The sequence below is a fragment of the Schistocerca nitens genome, chromosome 11 (genome assembly GCF_023898315.1).
Source record: "Schistocerca nitens isolate TAMUIC-IGC-003100 chromosome 11, iqSchNite1.1, whole genome shotgun sequence".
Lineage (NCBI taxonomy): Eukaryota > Metazoa > Arthropoda > Insecta > Orthoptera > Acrididae > Schistocerca > Schistocerca nitens.
Genome location: NC_064624.1, coordinates 165,176,539 through 165,200,347, shown reverse-complemented (window position 1 = coordinate 165,200,347; position 23,809 = coordinate 165,176,539). Strand labels below are relative to the sequence as shown.

General features: G+C 43.5%; 1 protein-coding gene and 1 non-coding gene across 3 annotated transcripts in view; both read right to left on the bottom strand.

The window, feature by feature from the left end:
- LOC126213604 (mucin-1-like) overlaps positions 1–23,809 on the bottom strand; it is a 329,890-nt gene that overhangs the window by 40,706 nt on the left and 265,375 nt on the right. For both annotated transcript variants that reach the window (XM_049941458.1, XM_049941459.1), the window contains exons 10-11: positions 19,280–19,581; positions 11,001–11,258 (exon numbers count right to left, since the gene is read on the bottom strand). In XM_049941458.1, coding sequence (XP_049797415.1) covers positions 11,001–11,258; positions 19,280–19,581 — 560 coding nt within the window. The remainder of the gene's footprint in view (positions 1–11,000; positions 11,259–19,279; positions 19,582–23,809) is intronic.
- Positions 20,072–20,148, bottom strand: Trnas-cga (transfer RNA serine (anticodon CGA)). The gene has a single exon. It is a non-coding gene; the product is annotated as a tRNA-Ser (tRNA).

Sequence of the window (23,809 nt, the reverse complement as noted above, 5' to 3'; positions counted from 1 at the left end):
CGGAAGTCACGACGGCAGGGCTTTTGTCGTTTAGAGTTAGGGGCCACCTGCATATCGGAGAGCGATCTCCGTACAACTCCGGCAGCCGTAAGGACTCGGGAATTCGTCAGCTGGATTACGAAGAAAGGAACAGTACCTGGCGTTCAACAAGTCTACACAAAACTGTAAACTGGGTGCTCTGTAAGGAACTGTTAATTTTTGGAAATCACTGTAAGGAATGTCGTTAGACACTTCACCCAGAGAACAGTACAAGTTGTTTGAAAAGTCCACACAAAACTATTAACGTGGCAGTACTGGGTGCTACACAAGTCACTACTGTATTTTGTAAATGAGTAGTGGGAGTTTCGTAAGCAATACCTCACAGTATACGCAAGGAAAAGGGAAAAATACTGGGTGTTTAAAAAGTCTCCACAAAACTGTAAACGTGGTAGTGGCAGGCGTTTCATAAATCAATATTAATTTTCGAAACTCTGTGTAGTGGTTTCGTAAGAAACTTCACTCAGTATAGGCACTGAAAAGGCTACAGTACAGGGTGTTTAGTAAGTGCCCACAAAACTATAAATGTGTCAGTACAGGGTGCCTCGTAAGTCACTACTCGCTTTCGTAAATCAGCAAGGGAGTTACGTAAGAAATACCACACAGTGTACGTATAGATAGAGAAGTAGTACTGTGTGTCCAAAAAGTGTTCATAAAATTATAAACGTGACAATACTGGGTGTTTTGTAAGTCAATGTTAATTTTTGGAAATCAGTGTACAGTGTTTCGTAAGGAAATTCACTCAGAAGACAGTACAGAGTGTTTAATAAGTCGCCAAAAAACTATAATCGTGACAGTACAGGGTGCCTCATAAGTCACAACTTGCTTTTTAAAATCAGTTCCTCCCTCGGGCATGGATGTGTGTGTTTGCCCTTAGGATAATTTAGGTTACGTAATGTGTAAGCTTAGGTACTGATGACCTTAGCAGTCAAGTCCCATAGGATTTCACACACTTTTTTTTTAAATCAGCGTGGGAGTTTCGTGTAAGAAATACCACACAGTGTACGTACAGAAAGGGGTACAGTACTGGGTGTTTATAAGGTCTACACAAAGCTGTAAATGCGGCAGTACTCGGTGCTTCGTAAGTCACTATTAACTTTTGGAAATCACTAGAGGAAGTTTCATAAGAAACTTCATGCAGAGAACATACAGAGCGTTTGAAAAGTCACCACAAAGCTGTAAATGTAGCAGTAGTGGGGCTTTGCAAGAGAAGGTATGTCAGTTCACAACATGATATTAGATGTTGTGCGAGATATTTTCGGTCCGATTGGAGCAAATTAACAGTTATTTACTACGCTGTAAGCTGAATGAGGGCTGACAGTAGTATACACGCGTGTATTGCCGAGCCAATATTAATTGTGCAAGTTTGGCTGCATCTTGGATGCAGTGCTACTCTGTATTACAGAGCCTGTAGACATTCGAGGAAATTACACGCACTGTAGCGTGTCATTGTATTGAATACAGAAAGCAGACGCCATTGAAGAAATCGTGCAAAGTGTTATGACGCAGAGCAGAAATTTTATATACACAATAACTGTTCCTGTTTTTTTTTTTTAATGAAATTTCCACTTTTCCACTCTGCACTAGAATCCTGCAACAAACACCACTGACATTATAATTTACCCTACTTTAGCCGGCCGCGGTGACCGAGCGGTTCTAGGCGCTTCAGTCCGGAACCACGCGGCTGCTACGGTCGCAGGTTCGAATCCTGCCTCGGGCATGGATGTGTGTGATGTCCTTAAGTTAGTTAGGTTTAAGTATTCTAAGGGACTGATGATGGCGTCCTCTTGGGTAAAATATTCCGGAGGTAAAATAGTCCCCCATTCGGATCTCCGGGCGGGGACTACTCAAGAGGATGTCGTTATCAGGAGAAAGAAAACTGGCGTTCTACGGATCGGAGCGTGGAATGTCAGATCCCTTAATCGGGCACGTTGGTTAGAAAATTTAAAAAGGTAAATGGATAGGTTGAAGTTAGATATAGTGGGAATTAGTGAAGTTCGGTGGCAGGAGGAACAAGACTTGTGGTCAGGTGACTACAGGGTTATAAACACAACATCAAATAGGGGTAATGCTGGAGTAGGTTTAATAATGAATAGGAAAATAGGAATGCGGGTAAGCTACTACAAACAGCATAGTGAACGCATTATTGTGCCCAAGATAGATACGAAGCCCACACATACTACAGTATCACACATTTATATGCCAACTAGCTCTGCAGATGAAGAAATTGAAGAAATGTATGATGAAATAAAAGAAATTATTCAGATTGAAGGGAGACGAAAATTTAATAGTCATGGGTGACTGGAATTCGAGTGTAGGAAAAGGGAGAGAAGGAAACATAGTAGGTGATTATGGATTGGGGCTAAGAAATGAAAGAGGAAGCCGCCTGGTAGAATTTTGCACAGAGCACAACATAATCATAGCTAACACTTGGTTTAAGAATCATGAAAGAAGGTTGTATACATGGAAGAACCCTGGAGATACTAAAAGGTATCAGATAGATTATATAATGGTAAGACAGAGACTTAGGAACCAGGTTTTAAATTGTAAGACATTTCCAGGGGCAGATGTGGACTCTGACCACAATCCATTGGTTATGACCTGTAGATTAAAACTGAAGAAACTGCAAAAAGGTGGGAATTTAAGGAGATGGGACCTGGATAAACTGAAAGTACCAGAGGTTGTAGAGAGTTTCAGGGAGAGCATAAGGGAACAATTGACAGGAATGGGGGAAAGAACTACAGTAGAAGAAGAATGGGTAGCTTTGAGGATTGAAGTAGCGAAGGCAGCAGAGAATCAAGTAGGTAAAAAGACGAGGGCTAGTAGAAATCCTTGGGTAACAGAAGAAATATTGAATTTAATTGATGAAAGGAGAAAATATAAAAATGCGGTAAATGAAGCAGGCAAAAAGGAATACAAACGTCTCAAAAATATCGACAGGAAGCGCAAAATGGCTAAGCAGGGATGGCTAGAGGACAAATGTAAGGATGTAGAGGCCTATCTCACTAGGGGTAAGATAGATACTGCCTACAGGAAAATTAAAGAGACCTTTGGAGATAAGAGAATGACTTGTATGAATATCAAAAGCTCAGATGGAAACCCAGTTCTAAGCAAAGAAGGGAAAGCAGAAAGATGGAAGGAGTATATAGAGGGTCTATACAAGGGCGATGTACTTGAGGACAATATTATGGAAATGGAAGAGGATGTAGATGAAGATGAAATGGGAGATATGATACTGCGTCAAGAGTTTGACAGAGCACTGAAAGACCTGAGTCGAAACAAGGCCCCCGGAGTAGACAACATTCCATTGGAACTACTGACGGCCTTGGGGGAGCCAGTCCTGACAAAACTCTACCATCTGGTGAGCAAGATGTATGAAACAGGCGAAATACCCTCAGACTTCAAGAAGAATATAATAATTCCAATCCCAAAGAAAGCAGGTGTTGACAGATGTGAAAATTACCGAACTATCAGTTTAATAAGTCACAGCTGCAAAATACTAACACGAATTGTTTACAGACGAATGGAAAAACTAGTAGAAGCCAACCTCGGGGGAGATCAGTTTGGATTCCGTAGAAACACTGGAACACGTGAGGCAATACTGACCTTACGACTTATCTTAGAAGAAAGATTAAGGAAAGGCAAACCTACGTTTCTAGCATTTGTAGACTTAGAGAAAGCTTTTGACAATGTTGACTGGAATACTCTCTTTCAAATTCTAAAGGTGGCAGGGGTAAAATACAAGGAGCGAAAGGCTATTTACAATTTGTACAGAAACCAGATGGCAGTTATAAGAGTCGAGGGACATGAAAGGGATGCAGTGGTTGGGAAGGGAGTAAGACAGAGTTGTAGCCTCTCCCCGATGTTGTTCAATCTGTATATTGAGCAAGCAGTAAAGGAAACAAAAGAAAAATTCGGAGTAGGTATTAAAATTCATGGAGAAGAAATAAAATCTTTGAGGTTCGCCGATGACATTGTAATTCTGTCAGAGACAGCAAAGGACTTGGAAGAGCAGTTGAACGGAATGGACAGTGTCTTGAAAGGAGGATATAAGATGAACATCAACAAAAGCAAAACAAGGATAGTGGAATGTAGTCTAATGAAGTCGGGTGATGGTGAGGGAATTAGATTAGGAAATGAGACACTTAAAGTAGTAAAGGAGTTTTGCTATTTGGGGAGCAAAATAACTGATGATGGTCGAAGTAGAGAGGATATAAAATGTAGACTGGCAATGGCAAGGAAAGCGTTTCTGAAGAAGAGAAATTTGTTAACATCGAGTATAGATTTAAGTGTCAGGAAGCCATTTCTGAAAGTATTTGTATGGAGTGTAGCCATGTATGGAAGTGAAACATGGACGATAAATAGTTTGGACAAGAAGAGAATAGAAGCTTTCGAAATGTGGTGCTACAGAAGAATACTGAAGATTAGATGGGTAGATCACATAACTAATGAGGAAGTATTGAATAGGATTGGGGAGAAGAGAAGTATATGGCACAACTTGACCAGAAGAAGGGATCGGTTGGTAGGACATGTTCTGAGGCATCAAGGGATCACCAATTTAGTGTTGGAGGGCAGCGTGGGGGGTAAAAATCGTAGGGGGAGACCAAGAGGTGAATACACTAAGCAGATTCAGAAGGATGTAGGCTGCAGTAGGTACTGGGAGATGAAGAAGCTTGCACAGGATAGAGTAGCATGGAGAGCTGCATCAAACCAGTCTCAGGACTGAAGACCACAACAACAACAACAAGGGACTGATGACCTCAGATGTTACGTCCTATAGTGCTTAGAGCCATCACTGCATGCACACTGTCCATTTCTGGAGACATGTTCAAAGGACCATTTTTTCTCCATTTCCTGTCAGGAATCTGTCCTTCACTTTGTCGGTTTTACGAGGGTTGGAACTTTAATAGTGGCAACTATGTATTTACAGCTCGCACAAAATAGATACATGTTTCAAAGTTCTACTGACCTTCAAAGCATTGTGTGTAAGCCGTTGCCAGCGATGTGGAAGTCGTAGGCTACTCTCAGCAGTGCCAGTTGTGTTGACAGTTCGAGCCGCGCTGTCTATTGCCCGACGAATTTGTAGCAGATCTGAAGCGAATGCCGTGAAGTATTTCCTTCAGTTTAGAAATCGAGTTGAACTTACGAGGGCTTAAGTGAGGGGAGTGCAGTAGGTGGTATAGCATTTAGCAGACCCATAAGTCAAACAAATCCGTCACAGCTTGCACTGTACGTGCTTCAGGACTGTCCTGAAAAATGATGGTCAGGTCCAGCAGAAAGTATCATCACTTCTGTCTCTAAGCTGGTCGTAGTTTGTGTTCCAAAAATGAACAGCATAGAGACAGAAGTGATGACACTTTCTGCTGGACCTGACCATCATTTTTCAGGACAATCCTGAAGCACGTACAGTGCAAGCTGGTACTGATTTGTTTGACTGAAGGGCCTGCTAAGTGCTATACCACCTACTGCACTCCCCTCACTTAAGAACTCGTGAGTTCAACTCGATTTCTAAACTGAAGGAAACACTTCACGGCATTCTCTTCAGAACTGCTGCAAATCCGCCTGGCAATAGACAGCGCGGATCGAACTGTCAACACAACTGGCACTGCTGCACTACAACTTACACATCGCTGGCAACGGCTTATACACAATGCTGGTGACTACTTTAAAGGTCAGTAGAATTTTGAAACACGTATCTATTTTGTACGAGCCGTAAATAAGTAGTTGCCACAATTAAAAAGGTCCAACCCTCGTACTAATGGTCACGGTGTATACAGGGTGGTCCATTGATCGTGACTAGGTGTTGTGTGCTGTCCTTAGGTTAGTTAGGTTTAAGTAGTTCTAAGTTCTAGGGGACTGATGACCTCAGATGTTAAGTCCCGTAGTGCTCAGAGCAATTTGAACCATTGATCGTGACGGGGCCAAATATCCCACGAAATAAGCGTCAAACGAAAAAAACTACAAAGAACGAAACTTGTCTAGCTTGAAGGGGGAAACCAGATGGCGCTACGGTTGGCCCGCTAGATGACGCTGCCATAGGTCAAACGGATATCAACTGCGTTTTTTTAAAATAGGAACCCCCATTTTTATTACATATTCGTGTAGTACGTAAAGAAATATGAATCAGCTGGACCACTTTTTTCGATTTGTGATACATGGCGCTGTAATAGTCACAAACATATGGGTCACAATTTTAGACGAACAGTTGGTAACAGGTAGGTTTTTGTAAATTAAGATACAGAACGTAGGTACATTTTATTTCGGCTGTTCCAATGTGATACATGAACCTTTGTGATCTTATCATTTCTGAGAACGCATGCTGTTACAGCGTGATTACCGGTAAATACCACATTAATGCAGTAAATGCTCAAAATGATGTCCATCAACCTCAATGCATTTGGCAATACGTGTAACGACATTCCTCTCAACAGCGAGTAATTCGCCTTCCGTAATGTTCGCACATGCATCGACAATGCGCTGGCGCATGTTGTCAGGCGTTGTCGGTGGATCACGATAGCAAATATCCGTCAACTTTCCGCACAGAAAGAAATCCGGGGACGTCAGATCCGGTGAACGTGCGGGCCATGGTATGGTGCTTCGACGACCAATCCACCTGTCATGAAATATGCTATTGAGTACCGCTTCAACCGCACGCGAGCTATGTGCCGGACATCGCTCATGTTGGAAGTACATCGCCATTCTGTCATGCAGTGAAACATCTTGTAGTAACATCGGTAGAACATTACATAGGAAATCAGGATACATTGCACCATTTAGATTGCCATCGATAAAATGGGGGCCAATTATCCTTCCTCCCATAATGCCCCACTATACATTAACTCACCAAGGTCGCTGATGTTCCACTTGTCGCAGCCATCGTGGATTTTCCGCTGCCCAATAGTGCATATTTTGCCGGTTTACGTTACCGCAGTTGGAGAATGAGCCTTCGTCGCTAAATAGAACGCTTGCAAAAAATCTGTAATTTCTCTTGTGCCCAGTGGTAGAACCTTACACGACGTTCAAAGTCGTCGCGATGCAATTCCTGGTGTATAGAAATATGGTACGGGTGCAATCGATGTCGATGTAGCATTCTCAACACCGACGTTCTTCAGATTCCCGATTCTCGCGCAATTTGTTTGCTACTGATGTGTGGATTAGCCGCGACAGGAGCTAAAACAGCTACTTGGGCATCATCATTTGTTGCAGGTCGTGGTTGACGTTTCACATGTGGCTGAACACTTCCTGTTTCCTTAAATAACGTAACTACCCGGCGAACGGTCCGGACACTTGGATGATGTCGTCCAGGATACCGAGCAGCATACATAGCACACGCCCGTTGGGCATTTTGCTCACAATAGCCACACATCAACACCGTATTACCCTTTTCCGCAATTGGTAAACGGTCCATTTTAACACGGGTAATGTATCAGAACACCGAAGATGCAAGAAAGATATACCGAAGGTTAAATAATGAACTGCGAAGAGAAACAGAGCAGGCTAGGAAAAAATGGCTAAAAGAGGAATGTGATGAAACTGAAGAGCTGGACAGGAAGGGAAGATACGACTTGTTGTGTCTAGCTCCTACAGCATAGACACAATGAGGTAGCTAGGTGCACGCTAAACTAACGCAGACGGGCTTGAAGTTCTGGAACATGAGACTTATTAAAGAATAAGAAGAAAAGTACGTAGATGTTACTTAACTTTTATTCTCTTGTTGGAATACATCTCTTGAATAGTAGTAAGCTATAAGCACTGATACAAATGGCGCCTTGCTAGGTAGTAGCTATGGACTAGCTGAAGGCTATTCAATCTGTCTCTCGGCAAATGAGAGGAAGACTTGGTAGGTCTGGTCGCAAGCTATGTCGTCCGTACAACTGGGGCGAGGTCTAGTCCGTGTATTGTGACCTGCCATGTGGTGGCGCTAGGATTGCGATTACACAGTGGCGACACGCGGGTCCGACATGTACTACAGGACCGCGGCCGATTTAAGTTACCACCTAGCAAGTGTGGTGTCTAGCGGTGACACCACACGACTTACTATACAACAGAGTAAAGACTATGACATGGGAACAAAACAGAGCAGGAAGTGCTAGTATGGAAATTTTGAGTAAAGACGAAGAGGTAGTGTACAAAGATCGTGACGATGTCCTCCAGAGATGGGAAGAATATATAAAAGAGCTATATGACGCAAATAGCAAACCAGAAACTCTGGAACTTGAATCACACAACAGTGTAAGTGATGACGAGAAAGGACTGACCATCACAATGGAAGAAGTAAAGTCTGCCATAGCTGCAATGAAAATGGCAAAGCGGTAGGTACAGATACAATACCGGGAGAACTACTAAAATGCTTGAACCACGATGGAATAAGAGAAATATTGAGGTTATGTAATAAAATATATGACACTGGTGAATGGTCTGAGGACTTTCTGATAACAGTAATGATTCCATTACCGAAAAAACAAGGAACCAAGAAATGCAGCGAGCACAGGACAATCAGCCTCATTTCACATGCAGCCAAAGTGATGTTAAGAATAATTAATAAAAGACTTGAAAAAGTAATGGAGGAGAATCTTGGCGAGGAGCAGTTTGGCTTTAGACGGAATACGGGCACCAGACATGCAATAGGGCTCCCACGAATCTTGGGAGAAAGGTTTATTGGAAAAGGAAGAGACCTATGTATGTGCTTCATCTATCTAGAAAAGGCATTTGGCAATGTGGTTTGGGACAAGCTGGCGACTATAATGAGGGAAAAGAGAGTGGACTGGAAAACCAGAAAACTTATAAACTCATTATATCGTAATCAAAAAGTTTCAGTTAAAGTGAGAGGAGAAAGCAGAAACTGTATCAGACTAGGAAAAGGAGTAAGACAAGGATGCTGTTTACCACCTACTATTTTCAACCTCTACTTGGAAAATATGATTGACCAATGCTCATTAGATGACAAAGGAGGAGAAATTGGAGGAAGAAGAGTAGGGAGTTTGAGATTTGCTGATAACATCGTCCTTCTAGCCACAGGGGAAAAAGAATTACAGGATTTGGTGGACACCATTGCAACTATCGGAAAAAATGTGGGATGAAAATTAAGACAAATAAAACAAAAGTATTGGCACTAGGAGGAAATAAGGAAATAAAAACCATGCTGAATGGAGAAACACTAGAACAGATGAAAAATTTTAAGTATCTTGGAAGCAGGATAGACGCCGATTGGAAGTGCACCACAGAAATTAAGGATAGCAATGGCAAAAGAGGCGTTTTACAAGAAAAGGAGAATCTTCTGCAGCGGTCTGGACAGAGAACTCAGAAAGAGACTCATAAAATGTCTTGTATAGAGTGCTATATGGCGCTGAAACATGGACTATGAGGAAAAAAGACAGAGAAAGGCTGGAGGCTTTTGAGATGTGGACATGGCGGAGTATGGAAAGAATAAGTTGGATGGACAGAGTAAAAAATGAAGAGGTACTGAGAACAGTTGGACAGGAGAGACAGTTACTAGATGTAATAAAGAGAAGAAAAAGAAATTGGATTGGGCATATATTAAGAAAGAATGACGGACTGATAAAAACAGTTTTAGAAGGTTATGTAGAAAATCTGTATATTGAGCAAGCAATAAAGGAAACAAAAAAAAAAAAAAATTCGGAGTAGGTATTAAAATCCATGGAGAAGAAATAAAAACTTTAAGGTTCGCCGATGACATTGTAATTCTGTCAGAGACAACAAAGGATTTGGAAGAGCAGTTGAACGGAATGGACAGTGTCTTGAAGGGAGGATATAAGATGAACATCAACAAAAGCAAAACGAGGATAATGGAATGTAGTCGAATTAAGTCGGGTGATGCTGAGGGGATTAGGAAATGAGACACTTAAAGTAGTAAAGGAGTTTTGCTATTTTGTTAACATCGAGTATAGATTTAAGTGTCAGGAAGTCGTTTCTGAAAGTATTTGTATGGAGTGTAGCCATGTATGGAAGTGAAACATAGACGATAAATAGTTTGGACGAGAAGAGAATAGAAGCTTTTGAAATGTGGTGCTACAGAAGAATGCTGAAGATTAGATGGGTAGATCACGTAACTAATGAAGTATTGAATAGGATTGGGGAGAAGAGGAGTTTGTGGCACAACTTGACAAGAAGAAGGGATAGGTTGGTAGGACATGTTCTGAGGCATCAAGAGATCACCAATTTAGTATTGGAGGGCAGCGTGGAGGGTAAATAACGTAGAGGGAGACCAAGAGATGAATACACTAAGCAGATTCAGAAGGATGTAGGTTGCAGTAGGTACTGGGAGATGAAGAAGCTTGCACAGGATAGAGTAGTATGGAGAGCTGCATCAAACCAGTCTCAGGACTGAAGACCACAACAACAACATGTAGAAGGGAAAAGAAAGCGAGGAAGGAAGAGATTCCAGATATTGGATGACATGATGGACAGTACAACATACAGCAGCCTTAAGAAGGAAGCAATGGATCGCAGAAAATGGAGAGGCAAAGGATCTGCTAATATAGCAGATAACTGATGATGAATGTATCAGCAAATACCGTCCGCACTGGCGGAATGTTACGTGATACCACGTACTTATAGGTTTGTAACTATTACAGCGCCATCTACCACAAAGCGAGAAAAGTGGTCCAACTAAAACATTCGTATTTCTTTACGTGCTACACGAATATGTAATAAAAATGTGGGTTCCTAATTTAAAAAAAAACGCAGTTGGTATCCGTTTGAGTTATGGCAGCTTCATCTAGCGCCATCACGTTTGGCCCTTCAAGCTAGATGAGTTTCGTTCTTTGTAGTTTTTTCGTTTGGCGCTTATTTCGTGAGATATTTGGCCCGGTCACGATCAATGGACCACCCTGTATATTAGATGCTGGTAGGAATGTATGTGTGTGGGTGGGAGAGAGATGGAGAGAGCGAGACTGGGAGAGAGATAGAGAGAGAGAGAGAGAGAGAGAGGACGGAGTACGGACCTGTCAGGCAGCGCTGGCCTGTGGGGTGCGGCGGGGGCGGCAGGGGGCGCAGAGCCCTCCTCGGCCGGCTGCTGCTGCTGCTGGGTGGTTGCGGGGGCGGCGGTGGTTGAGCGCGTCCTGGCGCCGCCGAAGCGGCCGCGCGCTGGCCGGGGGGCGGGCGCCGCCACCTCCTTCGCCTCCTCCTTCACCTCCTCCGACGAGTCCCTGCTGGGCGCCGCCGTGGATGCCTTGCGTCGCGAGCCGAAGTTGCCTCCGGGCCTGCCGGCACAAACACACACAGCACACCAAGTCAGTCGAGAAGCGGACCAAAGACTAGACACACCCCCATCGTGGTAGATGCTTTCAAGAATGTTATATATTTTGGTTTTGCCAGCGCCAGTGGCTTTAGGATGAAGCACCCGACGCTTGAACACCTACTAAACCTGCCATACAAGAGTCCTGGAAACGAGGTCCTATGCATATACACTACTGGCCATGAAAATTGCTACACCACGAAGATGACGTGCTACAAATATAACCGACAGGAAGAAGATGCTGTGACATGCAAATGATTAGCTTTTCAGAGCATTCACACGAGGTTGGTGCCGGTGGCGACACCTACAACGTGCTCACACGAGGAAAGTTTCCAACCGATTTCTCATACACAAACAGCAATTGACCGGCGTTGCCGGTGAAACGTTGTTGTGATGCCTCGTGTAAGGAGGAGAAATGCGTACCATCACGTTTCCGACTCTGATAAAGGTCGGATTGTAGCCTATCGCGATTGCGGTTTATCGTATCGCGACATTGCCGCTCGCGTTGGTCGATATCCAGTGACAGTTCGCAGAATATAAAATCGGTGGGTTCAGGAGGGTAATACGGAACGCCGTGCTGGATCTCAATGGCCTCGTATCACTAGCAGTCCAGATGACAGGCATCTATCTCATCCGCATGGATGTAACGGATCGTGCAGCCACGTCTGGATCCCTGAGTCAATAGATGGGGACGTTTGCAAGACAACAACCATCTACACGAACAGTTCGACGACGTTTGCAGCAGCATGGACTATCAGCTCGGAGACCGTGGCTGCGGTTACCCCTGACGCTGCACCATAGACACGAGCGCCTGCGATGGTGTACTCGACGACGAACCTGGCTGCACGAATGGCAAAACGTCATTTTTTCGGATGTATCCAGGTACTGTTTACAGCATCACGCTGGTCACATCGTGTTTGGCGACATCGCGGTGAACGCACACTGTAAGCGTGTATTCGTCATCGCCATACTGGCGTATCACCCTGCGTGATGGTATGGGGTGCCATGGTTACACGTCTCGGTCACCTCTTGTTCGCATTGACGCCACTTTGAACAGTGGACGTTACATTTCAGATGTGTCACGACCCGTGGTTCTACCCTTCATTCGATCCCTGCGAAACCCTACATTTCAGCAGGATAATGCACGATCGCATGTTGCAGGTCCTGTACGGGCCTTTCTGGATACAGAAAATGTTCCACTGCTGCCCTGGCCAGCACATTCTCCAGATCTCTCAGCAACTGAAAACGTCTGGTCAATGGTGGCCGAGCAACTGGCCCGTCACAATACGCACCCAAATTGGGTGAAAATGTAATCACATGTCAGTTCTAGTATAATATATTTGTCCAATGAATACCCATTTATCATCTGCATTTGTTCTTGGTGTAGCAATATTAATGGTAAGTACTCTACAAAAGGAGTTCAAAGAGTTTTGCACAGTTGTCCCTAATTTTTTTTAATTTTTTGCAGGAGGAAAATGAAATTTTTGTGAACATACTTGATACGTTTAGCTTAGGGTGACCAAACGTCCCGGAAAACCAGGATTGTCCCGGTTTTCATCCCTGTTTTCCGGTGTCCCGAAAATTTGTTTCGGGACGCTCGAAGGTCCCGGAATTCAGTTTTTAAATACATTTCGTGAAACTTTCTCAAATTTTTGGGATTTCGCTATATCAAAGGAAATACAACACAAGAAATTAATATATTTTAGCTTATTTGTCTAAAACCTCCATTGTCCCATACTAGTAATCACAGTATCAGTATTGATACACTCAGACAATAATTTACTTTGAGCGGTACTTTGGCCAACAAGTAGTAAGTTGTATTATTGTAACAGAGCTATGAAACCGTCCGACTGTCGCGCCACTTACTCACACACTCATTGTCAGAACGGTGTATTAGTTGATGTTTTGGCAGACAAACTGCAGTAGTTTTTTCTCATGTTAGTGGTATTATTGCTGCAGTACTGTGAAACGCAATGCCGAAACGTGCCTGCAAGTTCAGTGACTGTTATTCCAAGGAATGGAATTTCATTAAGAAAGGTCGTTTTGATTACGAAGCAGAGTGTTCCGTATGTAACTGTTTTATTAGTATACGTCATGGTGGACGTTCCGACATAGTTGATCACATCGGGTCAAAGAAACACATTAACGGATACAGTGCACCGAGCTGCAGTAAAACTCTACAAAATTATTTAGTGAAACATCAGTCAAGTGAAGAGACGAAAGTTCGAGCAGCCGAGCTTACACTAGCCTACCACACGGTAAAACATCACCAAACTAATAGATCTAGTGATTGTACTAATAAGCTTAACAGCATTACGTTTGATGATTCTTCCATTGCAAAACAGTTTAGTTCAGCAAGAACTAAAGTGTTAGCCTTACTGAAAGGAGTTATTGCTCCCCAAAGTGTAAAGCAAAGCCTTGAATACATCAAAAAGTCTTCTTCCTACGGTATGTCCACTGATGCCAGCAATCATAAGGCCACTAAAATATTTCCGTTTATTGTTCAGTTTTTCGATATTAATCAGGGTAATTCAGACCAAACTTTTGAAGGTGAGTTTCCTACCTAATGAAACATCTGACGAAATTTCAAGATTTTGTATGAATACTATCGAAATGTTTGATCTTGAGAAAAATAAATGTGTGGCATTTTGTGGAGACAACACCAACACAAACTTTGGTGGTTTAAAAAGACAAGGCAAATGCAACGTATTTACCAAATTAAAGGCAACATTGCATGAAAACATTGAAGGCATAGGGTGCCCTGCACATGTTTTACACAATAGAGTGCAGACATCTGCTGACAGTTTGAGCTGTGATGCTGAAACTATCGTCATGAAGGTATACTCACACTTTTACATATATACTGTTAGAACAGAGAGGCTTAAGGAGTTCTGTGATTGTGTGGGAACTGAATATATGAATGTAATGTGTCACTCGAAAACTCGCTGGTTATAACTGTTTCCAGCAGTTCAAAGAGTAATCCGCCTGTACGAACCGTTAAAAGATTTTTTCCTAAATGAAGACAAAGCCCCCAAAATATTGGTTCAGTTTTTCAGTAACCATTTAAGTGAAGCCTACTTATGGTTCATTCAGTCAGCTTAGCACTTTGCGGCATGGGATAGAGGAAATTGAGGGAAGCACAAAAAGTGTAATAGAGGTAAATAATGTTTTGAAAAATACTCTGGAAACTGTTACTAAGAGGAGAGAACAGCAGTTCATTTATTTTAATGTTAAATCTGTCCTTAAAAGAGCAGAAGTATCAGAAGCAGCGGAAAGGAGTTTTAGAGAAGAAGTTAACAAGTTTTATGACACTTGTGTAGAATATCTCAGCAAGTGGAGCGCCTCATATTTACCCTCATCGCCGGTGTTTGATTGGATGTTACTGAAGAGAGTGCCAAAATGGGAAAGTGTTGAAGAGACAGTTTCTTATTTGAAGAGTAAAGAGATTGAAATCGATGATTCCATTCTCTTTGATCAGTTCGGCATACTGACAAATTTTGTTGAAGAAAGTCTTCACAAGTGGAATTAAGGAAAAAAAAAACACCATTGGAATGTGATGAGAAGTGGGTGAGTTTTTTAAAAAGCTGTGACTGTCTTCAGCATTACTCTGAGTTGGTAATAATTGCAAGGTATTTATTTGCAATCCCAGCCCATAATGCCAATGTGGAAAGAATATTTTCGTTCATGAATTTCCAGTGGACTGATGAAAGAAACAGAATGGAGGTGGACTCTCTTGAAGCAATCCTCCAGATCCTGTACAACTACAAAATGGATTGTGTCTAGTTTTATCACTGTGTCTCAAAGAACAAAGACATGATCAAGAAGGCTGGAGGCAGTGAAAAATACCCTTTTCTGCAAGGACAGTCAATTCCATCTACAAGTGCTCAGTAATATTAAAGCTCATGTTAATACACTCCTGGAAATGGAAAAAAGAACACATTGACACCGGTGTGTCAGACCCACCATACTTGCTCCGGACACTGCGAGAGGGCTGTACAAGCAATGATCACACGCACGGCACAGCGGACACACCAGGACCCGCGGTGTTGGCCGTCGAATGGCGCTAGCTGCGCAGCATTTGTGCACCGCCGCCGTCAGTGTCAGCCAGTTTGCCGTGGCATACGGAGCTCCATCGCAGTCTTTAACACTGGTAGCATGCCGCGACAGCGTGGACGTGAACCGTATGTGCAGTTGACGGACTTTGAGCGAGGGCGTATAGTGGGCATGCGGGAGGCCGGGTGGACGTACCGCCGAATTGCTCAACACGTGGGGTGTGAGGTCTCCACAGTACATCGATGTTGTCGCCAGTGGTCGGCGGAAGGTGCACGTGCCCGTCGACCTGGGACCGGACCGCAGCGACGCACGGATGCACGCCAAGACCGTAGGATCCTACGCAGTGCCGTAGGGGACCGCACCGCCACTTCCCAGCAAATTGGGGACACTGTTGCTCCTGGGGTATCGGCGAGGACCATTCGCAACCGTCTCCATGAAGCTGGGCTACGGTCCCGCACACCGTTAGGCCGTCTTCCGCTCACGCCCCAACATCGTGCAGCCCGCCTCCAGTGGTGTCGCGACAGGCGTGAATGGAGGGACGAATGGAGACGTGTCGTCTTCAGCGATGAGAGTCGCTTCTGCCTTGGTGCCAATGATGGTCGTATGCGTGTTTGGCGCCGTGCAGGTGAGCGCCACAATCAGGACTGCATACGACCGAGGCACACAGGGCCAACACCCGGCATCATGGTGTGGGGAGCGATCTCCTACACTGGCCGTACACCACTGGTGATCGTCGAGGGGACACTGAATAGTGCACGGTACATCCAAACCGTCATCGAACCCATCGTTCTACCATTCCTAGACCGGCAAGGGAACTTGCTGTTCCAACAGGACAATGCACGTCCGCATGTATCCCGTGCCACCCAACGTGCTCTAGAAGGTGTAACTCAACTACCCTGGCCAGCAAGATCTCCGGATCTGTCCCCCATTGAGCATGTTTGGGACTGGATGAAGCGTCGTCTCACGCGGTCTGCACGTCCAGCACGAACGCTGGTCCAACTGAGGCGCCAGGTGGAAATGGCATGGCAAGCCGTTCCACAGGACTACATCCAGCATCTCTACGATCGTCTCCATGGGAGAATAGCAGCCTGCATTGCTGCGAAAGGTGGATATACACTGTACTAGTGCCGACATTGTGCATGCTCTGTTGCCTGTGTCTATGTGCCTGTGGTTCTGTGAGTGTGATCATGTGACGTATCTGACCCCAGGAATGTGTCAATAAAGTTTCCCCTTCCTGGGACAATGAATTCACGGTGTTCTTATTTCAATTTCCAGGAGTGTATTAATTGATTAAAAGTTGAATGGCTGTAAAATTTTGTAAAATCGTAATACATTTCTTTATTACTGTATACATTTATTAAATGTCATTAATTATGGAGATAATCTAGATTATATCAATCTTTTGTATCCTCTTATTAGTTATAATAATCGGGTTAACGAAATGTATCAACAAAACATTAATATTTAAAATTAAGAAACCTGGGTACATGTGGAATGAGGTGTCCATTGGCACCCAGGTGAATGTGTCCCGGTTTTCACCGAAAATAATCAATCTATGGCTGCATGGTACACCGCATATTAGACTGCAGTCTACATCTACATCTACATCTATATCTACATCCATACTCCGCAAGCCACCTGACGGTGTGTGGTGGAGGGTACCTTGAGTACCTCTATCAGTTCTCTGTTCTATTCCAGTCTCGTATCGTTCGTGGAAAGAATGATTGTCGGTATGCCTGTGTGTGGGCTCTAACCTCTCTGATTTTATCCTCATGGTCTCTTCGCGAGATATACGTAGGAGGGAGCAATATACTGCTTGACTCCTCGGTGAAGGTATGTTCTCGAAACTTCAACAAAAGCCCGTACTGAACTACTGAGCGTCTCTCCTGCAGAGTCTTCCACTGCAGTTTATCTATCATCTCCGTAATGCTTTCGCGATTACTAAATGATCCTGTAGCAAAGCGCGCTGCTCTACGTTGGATCTTCTCTATGTCTTGTATCGACCCTACCTGGTACGGATCCCACACCGGTGAGCAGTATTCAAGCAGTGGGCGAACAAGCGTACTGTAACCTACTTCCTTCGTTTTCGGATTGCATTTCCTTAGGATTCTTCCAATGAATCTCAGTCTGGCATCTGCTTTACTGATGATCAACTTTATATGATCATTCCATTTTAAATCACTCCTAATGCGTACTCCCAGATAATTTATGGAATTAACTGCTTCCAGTTGCTGACCTGCTATATTGTAGCTAAATGATAAGGGATCTTTCTTTCTATGTATTCGCAACACATTACACTTGTCTACATTGAGGTTCAATTGCCATTCGCTGGACCAAGCGTCAATTGGCTGCAGATCCTCCTGCATTTCAGTACAATTTTCGATTGTTACAACCTCTCGATATACCACAGCATCATCAGCAAAAAGCCTCAGTGAACTTCCGATGTCATCCACAAGGTCATTTATGTATATTATGAATAGCGACACTCCGCTGCGGCACACCTGAAATCACTCTTACTTCGGATGACTTCTCTCCATTGAGAATGACATGCTGCGTCCTGTAACAATGTGATTGAATAAGTAGTCTCTAGCATGGAAACCATGCATTTCCAGACATAAATTCATTAGACCTTATTTGTTCCATTTCCTCTCATCGATCAATCCGTAGGGTTTGTACACTTTCACATGAATCATCTGAATACAAATGACTGCTCCACCAATGCACTGCCCTTCTTTATTGCCTCGTCTACACTATACTACCGGCATCTGTATACGGGCGTATAGCTGTCCTTTACCTGTAGACGTAAGTGCAGGTGGGTGGCAAGGGGGACACGTTAGGTCAGGGTCGGGCAGGAATCCTGCACGTGTGCGATGCACTTGCACGTGTGCAGTTAACAGGTGTTCTGCGTGCACACAGGGGCAAGCTGGCCACCCGCTTCTCACCCCTCCCCACCATACCGTCTCTCCGCTTCTTTCTCTGTAATGCGTTTTGTTTCCTGGCCTGTTTCATTGAATGAAGGAATAAGGTTAGTAGGAGTGCTTGAAAGAAATCGTGGTTTGAAAGAGTACCTATTACCTACGATACGTTTTATTTAATTATCACAGGTGGAGTTTACAATACATTTAATGTCTGGAACAGAATTCCTACATACAGACAAACGCAAACAGTTACATAAATTTTCATTACTGATGTTTGCTCTTAACCGAGACTTATTAATTTTCATAACAGAAAAAGTCTCTCACAAACGTATGTCGAGCCAAACATTGACATTATCTTCGCGGCTTCACGATGGAGACGAGGAAGCTCTCGCTGTGGAAAGTCGTGACAAAAATCTATTACACGTCTTGCCAAAAGGAACTTGTCTCTCAGACGAGAATTAGGCTGTAGAATCTACAGTGCAGATCTATTAATTCCATTTGCAAACTGGGATGAATATCATCTACAGAAACAGCAAATTGTCTCGAGAACTATTCAAAAACTTGGGTTAAGTATGATATATCCCCAAATCGCTTGAGAAATTCCTCTTTTATTGCACTAAGTACGGGAACATATTGAAATTTATTATAATGGCGTTCAATATTAAACTTCCGCCGATCAGCGAGAATACTGTCACATATTATACATTTCGAATTTTCACGTTTTTGCGCAAAGAAAAAGTGATTCTCCCATTCCTTTTTACAAGATAGCATCTCTCCACTTCTCCGTTTCCTTGATTCACTCTGCATTTTCCGGTTCTTGAAATACAAAGTTCACTACGAAGTGGTCGCTTCGGTTCAACGTCCGCAGCTTAGCCTGGTACTACACTGCCGTAACCTGCCTGCTGTCGTCACTGTCCCGTTTGACGATTCCACGCGGGCAGCACACGTGCAGCGCCGTGTGCTCGTGAGCCGCGTGCAACGTTTGCCCGCCCCTGCGTTAGGTGGTCAGACTCACCTGGAGGCGGCTCCACTGCCGAAGCGGCTCCTGGCGCGCGTGCTGCTCTCGGGTGCGGCCTCTGTGGTCGTGGTCGTGGTCGTCGAGGCGGAGTTGGCGCCGCCCCCGCGGAACCTGCCCCCGGGCTTGGGGCGCACGCGTCGCCTGCCACCGGCCGGGGCCGGCGCCTCTGTCGTCGTCGTCGTCGTCGTCGTCGTCGGGGCCGGAGTCGTGGTCGTGGTTGTCGTGGTGGTCGTGGTCGTGGTGGTGGTGCTCGGCGATGTGGGGGCCGGCGCGGGTTCCTCCTCCGTGGTCGTCAGGATCTGTGGGCAACAGTCGTTGCGTCAGAACTGCCTAGTGTGATAGCTTCTCTACGTCTAAATAAGGACTGTGACTGTATTCCACACTAACTGACGACAGCGAGCGATAAATAAGACACCAACCCTCCAGGACCGATCACAATGGTACCGTGTAACACCAACCGTATAAAACTTCCTGGCAGATTAAAACTGTGTGCCGGATCGAGACTCGAACTCGGGACCTTTGCCTTTCGCGGGCAAGTGCTCTACCAACTGAGCTACCCAAGCACGACTCACGCCCCGTCCTCACAGCTTTACATCTGCCAGTAACTCGTCCCCTACCTTCCAAACTTTACAGAAGTTCTCCTGCGAACCTTGCAGAACTAGCACTCCTGAAAGAAAGGATACTGCGGAGACATGGCTTAGCCACAGCCTGGGGGATGTTTCCAGAATGAGATTTTCACTCTACAGCGGAGTGTGCGCTGATATGAAACTTCCTGGCAGATTAAAACTGTGTGCCGGACCGAGACTCGAACTCGGGACCTTTGCCTTTCGAGGGCAAGTGCTCTACCAACTGAGCTCTACCAACACCCCGCTGCAGAGTGGAAATCTCATTCTGGAAACCACCTGCATACTTTACCAAAGAAAATCGCCAAAAAGCTGTGTGTTTTAAGAAGTTATTTTATTTATACAACCAGTTCCGGTATCTCAATAATGCCATCTTCAGGCCCCTATGCTATGCATGTAAAGATACCACAATGCAGCAGGGACAGCAAAATAATTTACTTACAAAAACACCCTGTATAGCTCTCATAAGTTTAGGTGTGATCTGCGACACCCCATTCTTTTACAGTTCTGTGTTGATCTGTTAAGCGCTCTATAGTGTTGAATATTCAGTTGGTGTGCTGAATGAAATTACTTACAAAAATGCTATACTGCTCTTTTCAGTTTAGGTGACATTTGTGAAACACCTTGTGATGTTTATAGCACTGTGCTGACTTATCAAATGCCCTGCATTAACCACAGTGCAGTACATACAGTGAATTAGATTAGCTGGCCAGAGTGGCTGAGCGGTTCTAGGTGCTACAGTCTGGAACCGCACGACCGCTACGGTCGCAGGTTGGAATCCAGCCTCGGGCATGGATGGTTGTGATGTCCTTAGGTTAGTTAGGTTTAAGTAGTTCTAAGTTCTAGGGGACTGATGACCTCAGCATTTAAGTCCCATAGTACTCAGAGCCATTTGAACCATTTTTTGAATTAGATTACTTTTACAAAGCACCCTGATTGCTATAGTAGTTTAGGTGTGAATTGTGAAACATCCTGTACTGTTTACAACTATGTGTTGGCTTGTTAAGCACTCTGTAGTGTTGATTATGCAGTTGATGCACTGATTGAAATTACTTACAAAACACCAGTACCACACTTTCATATTTAGGTGGGACTCTTCAAACACCCTGAAAAATTTACTGGGCTGTGTTAGTTTCGGAACGCCTTGTATTGTCCACAAAGCAATAGGTACAGTGAATTAAATTACTTAATTGTGACACACCCTCCACAGTTTATAAGTCAATGTCGACTTGTTAACCATTCTGTAGCGCTGACTATACATTTGGTTCACTGAATGATATTACTTACAAAATAGCCTGTATCGCACTTTTATGTTAGGTGCGACTTGTGAAACGGCCTGTAATGTTAACAGCTCCACACTGACTTGTAAACAGCCCTGCACTGTCCATTACTTACAAAAATCCCTGAATTGCTCTCTTAAATTTAGGTGTGAACTGTGACACACCGTGTACTATTTGCAATTCTACATTGACTTGCTAAGCATCCTGTAGTGTTTGTTATACATGTACTGAATGATATTACTTACAAAACACGTCGTACTGCACTTTAAGGTTTAGGTGAGACATATAAAACGTAATGTTTACTGCAATGTATTGACTAGCGAAACGCCCTGTTCTATCCACTACGGAGTAGGTGCAGTAAATTAAGCTACTTACAAAACACATTGTATTGCTCTCATAAGTTTAGGTGTGAATCTGGAATAGCCTATACTGTTCATAACACTGTGTTGACGAGTTAAGAAACCTATACTGTTAGTTATTCAGTTGGTGGACTGCATGAATTTGCTTACAAGACACCCAGTATTGCAAACTTAAACGAGGTGGGACATGTGAAATAGCCTGTACTTTTTACAGCTCTGCGTTGAATTGTCAGACGCCTTGTTCTGCCCACTATGTAGTAGGTGCAGTGAAATAAATTACCAGACAACCTCCTGTATTCCTCTCATAATGTTAGGTGTGAATTGTGACACATCAACTACTGATTACAACTGTGTTGCCTTTCTCACCACAATGTAGTATCGATTATCGAGTTGGTGCACTGAATGAAATTACTTACAAAACACCCTGTATTGTGCTTTGTTATGTGGGGCTTGTGAAACACCCCGCAATGTTTACTACTTTGGGTTGAGTTGTGTAAAGCTCTGTACTGTTCACTGTCTAGTAGGTACAGATAATTAAATTACTTACAAAACACCATGTATTGCTATAATAAGTATATGCGTGGATTGTGACACACCCTCTACTGTTTACAGCTCTGTGTTCATCTGTTAAGTACTCTATTGTGTTGAGTATACATTTGGTGCATTGTATGATATTACTTACAAAACACCCTGTTCTGTACCTTTAAGTTTAGGTGAGATGTATGAAACAGCCTGTAATGTTTATCACTGTGTATTGACTTGTGAAACTCCCTGTATTGCATACACTGCAGTGGGTATGGAGAACTAAATTACTTACAAAACACCCTATATTACTGTCATAAGTATAGGTATGAATTGTGACACACCCTGTACTGTTTATAGCTCTGTGTTGACCTGCTATGCACGTAATAGCGTTGCTTATGCATTTGGTGTACTGAATGATATTACATACAAAACACGCTGTACTGTACTTTTAAGTTTAGGGGAAATGTGTGAAACACCATGTAATATTTACTACTGTGTATTGACTTATAAAATGCCGCGTGTTGTATACAATGCAATGTGTATGGTGAATTATATTACTTACAAAACACCCTGTATTTCCATCACAAGTTTAGGTGTAAATTGTGACACCCCCTGTACTGTTTACAGCTCTGTGTTTACCTGTTAAGCGCTCTATAGTGTTGAGTATACACATGATGCAGTGAATGATATTACTTACAAAACACCTTGTACTATACTTTTAAGTTTAGGTGAGATGTATGAAACACGCTGTATTTGTTACCACTGAGTATTGACTTGTGAAATGTCCTGTGTTGCATACAATGCAGTACATATGGTGAATTAATTCACGTACACAAGGCGCTGCAGTCTGGAACCGCAAGACCGCTACGGTCGCAGGTTCGAATCCTGCCTCGGGCATGGATGTTTGTGATGTCCTTAGGTTAGTTAGGTTTAACTAGTTCTAAGTTCTAGGGGACTAATGACCACAGCAGTTGAGTTCCATAGTGCTCAGAGCCATTTGAATTCACGTACAAAACACCCTGTATTACTATCATAAGTTTAGAGGTGAATTGTGACGCAGCCTGTACTGTTTACAGTTCTGTGTTGACCTGTTAAGCAGTCTATCATCTTGAGTATACAGTTGAGACACTGAATGATATTAGTTACAAAACACCCTGTACTGAACTTTTAAGTTTAGGCGAGGTGTATGAAACACCCTGTTTTGTTTACCTCTGCGTATTGACTTGTGAAACGTCCTGTTTCCTATACAATTCGGTACATACAGTGAATTAAATTACTTATAAAACACCCTGTATTGCTGTGATAAGTTTACGTGTGAATTGTGACACACCCTGTACTATTTACAGATCTGTGTGGACCTGTTATGCACTTCATAGCGTTGAGTATACAATTGGTGCATTGAATGGTATTACTTACAAAACACCCTGTATTTTTTACCACTGCGTATTGACTTGTGAAACGTCCTGTATTGCATACAACGCAGTACGAATGGTGAATTAAGTTACTTACAAAACACCCTGTATTGCTATGATAAGTTTAGGTGTAAATTGTGACACACCCTGTACTGTTTACAGCTCTGTGTTGACCTGTTACGAAATCTGTAGTGCTGATTATACATTTGGTGCATTGGAAATTTTTACTGACAAAACACTCTGTATTTCGCTAATATGTTTAGGAGAGACTTGTGAAACGCCCTGTGAGGTTTACAGCTCCGTGTGGACTTGTGAAACGCCCTGTATT